The sequence below is a fragment of the Cucurbita pepo genome, chromosome LG13, assembly GCF_002806865.2.
Source record: "Cucurbita pepo subsp. pepo cultivar mu-cu-16 chromosome LG13, ASM280686v2, whole genome shotgun sequence".
NCBI lineage: Eukaryota > Viridiplantae > Streptophyta > Magnoliopsida > Cucurbitales > Cucurbitaceae > Cucurbita > Cucurbita pepo.
In genome coordinates this window covers 6,916,869-6,925,485 of record NC_036650.1, presented here as the reverse complement: position 1 = coordinate 6,925,485, position 8,617 = coordinate 6,916,869, and the positions used below count along the sequence as shown (strand labels likewise).

Here is an 8,617-nt window from a genome sequence, read left to right as displayed (position 1 = left end):
ATATTCTTCAATACTTAAAAAATATTTGAAAAGATATTCAATATTGTATCTTAAATAAATAAAGACAAATCTTTATAGCATAGCAAAAATCTTCATTGAAAAAGGGTTGGCATGTTCCCATGTTTTACTATCTAGTTGGATACCCAAAGCAAATCTTGATTTAGATCAATAATTTTCCTTTCTTTTTGCTTTTACAAGGAATCAGTTTGCCTTTGGTTGATTTTCTACCGAACTTCGGTAGTCGACCTCTTTCAACAAGCACCTTCATTAATAAGGTTACTATTTGTATTTGCAAATGTTTTAATCATATTTTCTAGGATGTTCGAACGGTTAATATTTAACTCAAAATATCTTTATAAATGTAAGAGTTTTCAAAATTTACATATTAACCGAAACTAGATGAAATTAAATCTCACAAAACTTACAATAATGGTAATAATTAACACTTCAATAGGATGAAACTAAAAGTTTACCTTAAAAGTTGACCCACCTACCTTGTAAGCTGATGGAAAGGAATAAAACTTGATTTTTTACGGTGATTGCCCTGCTAAAACTCAAAACTCGGGGTGGTATTGTTTTGTGAAATTAGAGGGTACAGACATACATAGATTTATGATGTTTCAAAAACAGATTGCAAGTTTAGAAAGCTGTACATTTTGAGGTTATTACCATATTGTGTACCTAATGAGCTTGAAATGTTGGGTTTAGTTTCAGCATCTTCCTCGCTAAGTTACGGATATCCTCTCTATTGGATTCGCGCGATATTCGCTCCAACTCTTCCACCCCTCCATGGTTTACAAAATCTGCAGCATTTTCCTCTGCACATACAACATATTAGATATAACTTTATTAGCAGCAGCTATGGACAAGTTGTAAAAGCTAGCTAATATTGTTCGTTGAAGTTTTGTGTGTGCATTTAAACTTTGCCATCATCCTCAAAAGTTGATGATACTACAAGATCATGTTAGAAATCACGACTCTTCACAATGGTATGATAGGCCAGACATGTAGGACTACTTCTCTCAATAATTCTCAATAGGTCACACGTGTGGTAGGTAAGTAATTTTATGAATAATTCTAAGGACTTGCTACCTAGTTTGATAATTGAAATATTATTATGTGGCGTAAGCCAAACTAGAATTGATTAGTGGGAGATTCCAAATTCCACCCCAAAAATCATATTTTGATTGAGCTTCAACTATATCACCTGTACTTGAACTATTAGATAATCATAGTCGGTAATAACTGTTCTCATCGGTACTACAGAATCATACACGAGATTTTCATCTCATACAGCTCCTTGAGAGCCATAAATAACTCTAAGGAGCGTGTCGGGATTATTTATCTTAATATGTCTTTTCTGTAGAATAGTATAGAATAGCACCCAATTAATCTTAATCCAATAGAATTCTGTTTGTTCTAATCCAAATGGATTAGTGGGAGATTCCTTTAATTATCTCATATATGATAGATATACTCTTAAGAGGTTTGAAACTTTACCATTTTGTGCTAAATGACACAGGGCAAGCTCAATATGGCGCCGAGTTGATGCAGAACTTGTATGAGAATTGTTGATTAACCAAGTAAGGGCTCCCTCCTCCATTAGCAGAGAACGGCCTTTCTTGCGTCCTGCAGCAATGGAGAAGTGTTACTTTGGTGAAAAGGAAGATGTATGTAGTTTCTGTTAAGACACGAATTGCATCAACAAAAACATGTAGTAAACCTTGAAGAATTCCCCTCGATTCACATTTGGCAAAATTTGCCATTCCCCTTGCAACTTGCGCAATAACATCATTACTTCTGGATGTAACCATTTCCAGAAGAGCCTTGATTCCTCCATCATCCTTTAGCATCTTGTGCAACTTTTCTGTTTAGCAAAAATTTCAGAATAAAAATTTAGAATTCTCTATCGCAGTAACCTGAAAATTTTAAAATAGAGCATTAAGAAAAAGTGTGTACTATAGTATCAGGACAATCAAACAGGATAATTAAATTCAGCCTTCAAAACATTTCCAAATATGACTTCCCAATTCTGAAAGTGGGACAAGGTGGAGCATTGTCATGTCGAGCTTACCATTTCCACATAAATTAGCAAGGGCACCAGCAACCATACGAAGAGTTTGGGGATCGTTTGTTCTGGAAGCTGTTCTTGCCAATAGCTGGCCACCCCCTTTGCTCATTATTACGGCTTGATTCTTCTCTGATTAAAATTGAAAATTGAAAATTGTTAGATACGTTTATGAATGACTTGGCTTAAACCATACAATAGCATGTGGCTACATTTGTGTATGAAGATCAATTAGGATGCCATTACGTCGGCCATAAATTTATTTACTTGGGGGGGAAAAAAATGCTTTAGGAGGTTATGGAACAATTCAAAATATTGACACCACAAAATTTTATCAGAGCACAAGGAAAGATAAAAAGGAAGCCAAAAGGGTACAAAAAATCCTTCCAATTGACGTTAATCAAAAGAAGAATCGTAATATTAAAAAATAATATAAGCTATAAAATCAACGGAATGTGTAGTGCATGAATTGGAAAAAATGGCATGTAATTTTTGCAACATCTTAGAAAGGACAACGCTAAGGACAACACCGTTGTCTGATAGATGGATGTTGTGAGATCCCACATTGGTTAGAGAGGAGAACGAAACGTTCCTTATAGGGTGTCGAAACCTCTCTCTAGTAGGCGCGTTTTAAAACCTTGAGGGAAGCCCAGAAGGGAAAGCCCAAACCGGATAATATTGGCTAACGGTGGGTTTGTAGATATATAGAATAGAAGTATAAAATGGATAAGCTTCTTGGACATCTCACATAATTCAAAGTCTATGTAACAGAAATTTTTATATTTGCAAAAACATCATTAGATTTGGCCAAGCCAAAAAAGGCATTACACTGAACCAAGTCATCGGGCTTACCATTCATTGCTAAATTGGCAATAGCTCCTGAAGCCACTCTGAGAATTGTCATATTTCTAGATGACTGCAGTAGCATAAGTAAAGCATCCAAGCCACCTTCATCTACGATTTTTTCCTGATTTGAATCTGAAATCGATGAAGACCACAGTTTATAATCCAAACATTCTCGACTTCTAGTGCATTAGCAGCGAGAGCGGAAAAAGCCATTCACTAGGGAGTAAAACAATCCCTAGAAATTTTGACAAACCATATGGACACGATCAATAATACAGAAATTATGGGGAGATGATATGTCACCTTCAGCAGCAAGATTGGCCACCACCTTCACAGCATGGACTTGGACATCAGTGTCTTCGGAAGTCAACAATTGTAAAATCTTTTGAAGACCAACTGGAATCCAAGCCAATGAACTTCCATTAGGATAATTACAATTTCAATTCAGATTAAAAGAAAAGGTTTTCAGAATCTTGAAAGAATCCATAACAATGCTCATTTTAATCAAAATTCGAGTCTACTAACAATCATCTTACCTTCTTCACATATTTTTGCAATTGTTGCACGCTGACCAGAATTGGTCTCTTTCAATTGACCCCTCTTGTGAAAACCCATGGGAGTTCCCAAGTTGGAGGGTTCTCTATGTATATTATCCTTCATATACGATTTCTTATCCTGTGATCAATGAATCAGAACAGAAGACCATCAGAAACTAGAACGATTTGGATAAAGGGGAAGTGTACGACAAAATTTACCTCAAAATCATTCTCACTCACGGGTACAGTCCTTTTTATTTGGACTAATTCATTTTCAATAGTCTTCCTCTGCTTCTCTTCTGATAGAAGTTTTTGCCTCATGATATAAAGTTCTTCCTTCAGTTTCTCCTAAAAAAAAAAATACATTGATTTTTAAATAACTCATCATCCATTAACAGATTAGCAGCTAGCATACCTTATCTTCCACTTGAATTTTATGCTCTGATTTCAAGGACTGAAATTCCATGAGAGTGTTTTCATGCGACTGGCTAGAATGTTTCAACTTTTTCTTGAGTTCTTCGATTTCTTCCTGCTCATAGATCCAACAAAACAAGTGAGTAGGACAATGATGAGGGCAAGAAGAATCTGGTCTCAATTATATCATTTCCCCTAGGTTGGCTAGTAACACTTCAAAAAAAAAAAAAAAAAAAAAAAAAAAAAAAAAAAAAAANTAATATATTTAGGCTCAACCAAAACCAAGTAATCTAGGATGGTATAAAAGGAGCTAACCTGCATTGAATTTTGATGATGACTTAGGCAGCTCTTTGCCGAATGTAGCTGTTCTTCTAAAACTTTGAGGTGAGCGTTCTTATCCTCTAATCGTTTCGTTAGTTCTGACATTTTGTTCTCGTATCTCTGAGTGGTTTCTGCAAGTGCCTTCTTATACGCTGAATTCTCTGTTTCATGATGCTATGCACCGCAAAGAAGAACAATAAATAAAGAATAGATGTAGTAAATGAACTGCATGAGGTCAAATAATTCCATGTGTGTGACAACCCTTTTTTCTAGGGAAAAAGGGGGGGAAAAGTAATAAATAACTGAGGTCACCTCTTTTTCATTTTCAATTGAAACGCAGAATTTTAAGAACGTTTAATAAACAAGTGGAAACCAAAAGGAAAAAGAAGTATCAAATAAAATCAATCAAAACATAATCAGAAAAATTCGTACACTAGAGCAAGCAAATAAACTTTGCGACTAAAAGCTACAACGAAGTACAAAACTAGCAGTAGTATTTAGCTCTGATATCAAATTCACAATAATAATACGATATTTAATACTTGGTAAAATAGCAATGATGAAGAAATAGCTAAAGAAACAAAAGCAAAGGCAAGGCTTCCACTACCAACTGATGAATATACTGACCTGAATCGACTTTTTGTGTTCAGATAAGACTTTCTTCATAACTTCTAACTCTTCCTTGGTACTAACAGAACGAGCATGCTCAACTTCCAGCTGTTTCTTCAAATCTGCTATTTTCTTCTCATACATTTGAGTGGTATCGGCCAAAACTTTCTGATACGTGTAGTTTTCAAGTTGATGTTGCTGCCAGAACATAAAAAGAGACCATTATTCTCATTACCTCTTTGGTCCAGAGAAAATATATCCCCACCTAAAAAGCCAATATTTACCGTACTAAGGGCCTGATAGAATAGTTGGATACTGAGCTAGTTATTATATAAAGTAAGATTAAGAACTATATGTAGGATTCTATATTCCAGTTTAATCGATTCTTTCTTTGTTTTTTTTTTTTCCTTGGGATGAGAAACCATATTTAACCAATAAGAAAAGATACAAGGAGCTGGAGGAAAATATGGCCAGATCAAAACTAGTGACCAAAGGGGTTATAAAAAAACTTGGGACCAAAATGAATGAAAATAGCAGAACTTTTTGGTGTTGAGAAGCAACACAGCGACAAAAAGGATTCATCTTAACTGGTGCCTCTTTAAGGTTCTACTCAATAATAAAAAAATTTAAAAAAAAAAAAAAAAAAATTCTAATTCGTTCAACATAACCCATAGACAGTGCCACTCGAGTGACACACATATGCCATGCGGACTACAGCCTACAGGTAAAACGGCAATGCACAAAATGTGGTCTATAATATTTCCTGCCCTCGCTTAGCTCACTATGAGACTACAGATACAAGAATAGGTGTTTATCGTCAACTATTAATTATAATGCTGTAGTAAGCAGTAGTAAAGTTCAGACAAGAAAGTAATATTTTTAATAAGCGTAACATTAATAATAAAATGTAGCATATCCCATACTCAATAGGCCATCATAGATTATGAGCAAAGTTCTTATTTCCCCTGTAAATCGTAGCGGTTAGACCGGTTTAAAAGTGCTCGTTGACAAAGTTGATTCAGAATTTCGAAGTCCCAAAGAAGGTGACAATTTTCCTCTGGTCAATTGCGCTAGAGTTTGAATACACATGAAACGCTCCAAAAAAGGAAGTCCTGACCTTCGCTTGGTCTTTCTATTAGCTCTACGTGCTGGTGTAGTGAAGAGTCCATGGACCACATTTTCTTGCATTGTCCTTTAGCCTGACGCTATTGGAACAAGTTACTGGACCTTTTTGATGTTCATCTTTGCCTCCCCAACATGGCGGATGGGTGGTTGCTGGCATCCTTGAGGGGATGGCGGTTGGAAACAAAGCTGGTGTCCTTTGACGGTTTGCTTCAATAACTCTTTTATGGAGATTGTGGCTGAAGTGATAAAGGATAATTTTTTTAAGATAAGTCTTCTTTTGAGATTTTTTTTTATTTATTTATTTATTTTTTTTTTGGGATTGTTTTCAGCTAAATGCTTCCTGGTGGAGGCATAGTTGTAGAAAATTCTTTTGTAATATCCCTTTACCCCTGATTCTTTTGGATTGATAGGCGATTTGTAAGTAGTTCCTTGGGCGGGGGCTCTCTCATCCCCCAGTCCTTAGGTTGTTGGCCTTTGCCCTCTTGTGATAATAAATCTCGTTGTTTCTTTTCCAAAAAAGAACAAAAAGCGATAATGACTTACACCATCAACACACGCTAGGCCATAAGATGATGTAGCATTATGAATTATTCAACAGAAAAAATAAATGGTTCCAAAATGAAAATGCTCGAAAAGAAGTATATTCTTTATCAGGATGATAATACCTTGCTGTGTTCTAAGCTCATTTCCAGATGACTAACTTTATCACACATCAGGTCATTGCGATCTCTTTGACGGTTCAACTCGATTAATAGATCTGCCATCTCCTTTTCCATTCGCCTATTATCCTTCTCTAGCAACTGAAATAAACATCACCAGAACAAGATTCTCAACACAGGAAATAAAGAAAGCCCTTGAAATATCAAAGAATTCTAAAGCCATATTGTAAATGAAATACTGGTAGCAAAGAAGTAACTCAGAAAGAGGAGAGATGGCTACCTCAGACCTTGTAATTAAACTATTTTCTGCTTCGGCAAGGGAGGCTTGACAATCTCTCAGCTCTTTTTCCAGCTTATATTTCTCATTTTCTCTGAACTTTTGCTGCCTATCAACTTCTGCAGTGAGATTGTCTACTTGAATTTCAAGCTTTCGGCATAAACTTTCATAATCATATTCTTCTTTAAGTTTTATCATGTTCACAATCTTCATTGCCTGATAAAAAAAATTAGCAGCCTATTAATGTCCTGAAATAAAATAATACAAACGAAGCAAAATATTCTGATTCATGATTAGGATGGTAGCAGAGGTAATACACTTTCAATCATTTAGGAAATGAATGCCTAGGTCACATATGCCAACTGAAACTCTATAAAATTTGAAGATTCTAAAAGATAACCATAAACCCAATTATACAAAGATGCTTCCGGTGTGGCTGCTTTTGTTGTTATTTTCTTGAATCCATTGTGACCTGCTTTCTACCTTCATTAATGAAATAGTCTCTGCTTTTATTTTTAAGAAAAATATATGATATCAATTACAATGACACTATAGTATTCTTGGTTTGAGGGGAGATTATAATAACAGAGTCTTGTCTGAGTCTTAAACCTAGAGGTCGTCTTTTTCATCTTAATTTTTACACACCATGTCCACTCGTTGGCAGAATATAGATGTTTGCAGCACCCAAATGAGACTTTCGGTGCAACTCTGAGATAGTTTTCTTCAAGGAAATTTTCTTCACTAAGTATCGTGGCTAACTGTGAGCTTCATTCCACTACTTAAAGATATGAAGTCATCAGCAATCCACAGATATCAACAAATCCAATTTTGTATACCCCACACATCCAGACTTTAGCACCAAAATTTTATCACGGAGGAAAAAAATGAGAGCTTATGTTATCCAATTCAATAGAAAGAAGGAACAAGCTCTGTGGTATGATTCCTTATAAAAGGTTTTAAAAACACGGATGATTATAGTATGGGGATGAAACAGAAGATACAATAAAACATCCAACTCACCCGTTGTCCAAACATTATTGTGCTAGCAGTTTCTGCATGGTATCTTGAAGACGGTCCAATTGTTATAATGAGAGAAGTCCTAGCAGAACCTAACAGATTTAAAACTTTCATTAGTTCATAAGCAAATTAAGAGAATGTCTGAGGACATAACATAAACAAAGAAAGGTCTCACTTTTCATAAGGCTGCTTGCTTATAAATAACCAGCAATAGAACATTGTGTCAAACTTATAATTCTTTGAAAAAAATATAAAACAGCCAAGGACGTATACCAATCAACACATATGGTTCAACCGACTGATCTACTTGTCAATGTAATAAGCAAATTTAAATTGAGAATATTTTAACATCATGAAACAATAAAAGACATGATGAGAGAGGAACAGAAACTCTATATAGTCACCGATGCTTGACATTGGAGGTATATATTCTTTAATAGAACTTGTCATGGGAGAATCAGAGAAAATAAGATTTCCAGAGTCAAACCTCCAAATGAATCACGAAGAAGTCTTGTAAGCTTAGAATCTCTGGTGGGTATATGAGTGTTGTTTTCCGCCAATGCATTGATACATTTTCCGAGAGAAGTAAGTGAAAGATTAATAAATTTTGCCTCTTCAAGTAAATGACCTTCACTTCCTGCAATGTAAAGTACAAGTAAAGGACAAGTTAAGCAAGTTGTTCATGCGACAGTTTTACCAAAAAAAAAAAAAAAAAAAAAAAAAAAAAAAAAAAAAAAAAAAAAAA

At 35.0% G+C, this 8,617-nt stretch overlaps 1 protein-coding gene across 1 annotated transcript in view; it reads right to left on the bottom strand.

Moving 5' to 3' along the window:
- Nucleotides 1-548: 548 nt before the first annotated feature.
- The window catches only part of LOC111808876 (kinesin-like protein KIN-UC), a 12,075-nt gene continuing 4,006 nt past the window's right edge, over nt 549-8,617 (bottom strand). Inside the window, exons 7-21 of the mRNA XM_023695097.1 lie at nt 8,360-8,509; nt 7,876-7,964; nt 6,859-7,071; nt 6,585-6,719; nt 4,813-4,992; nt 4,180-4,359; nt 3,866-3,979; nt 3,670-3,798; nt 3,451-3,589; nt 3,218-3,310; nt 2,921-3,046; nt 2,075-2,200; nt 1,724-1,867; nt 1,501-1,629; nt 549-818 (exon numbers count right to left, since the gene is read on the bottom strand). Coding sequence (XP_023550865.1) covers nt 682-818; nt 1,501-1,629; nt 1,724-1,867; nt 2,075-2,200; nt 2,921-3,046; nt 3,218-3,310; nt 3,451-3,589; nt 3,670-3,798; nt 3,866-3,979; nt 4,180-4,359; nt 4,813-4,992; nt 6,585-6,719; nt 6,859-7,071; nt 7,876-7,964; nt 8,360-8,509 — 2,084 coding nt within the window. The 3' untranslated portion in view covers nt 549-681. The remainder of the gene's footprint in view (nt 819-1,500; nt 1,630-1,723; nt 1,868-2,074; nt 2,201-2,920; nt 3,047-3,217; nt 3,311-3,450; nt 3,590-3,669; nt 3,799-3,865; nt 3,980-4,179; nt 4,360-4,812; nt 4,993-6,584; nt 6,720-6,858; nt 7,072-7,875; nt 7,965-8,359; nt 8,510-8,617) is intronic.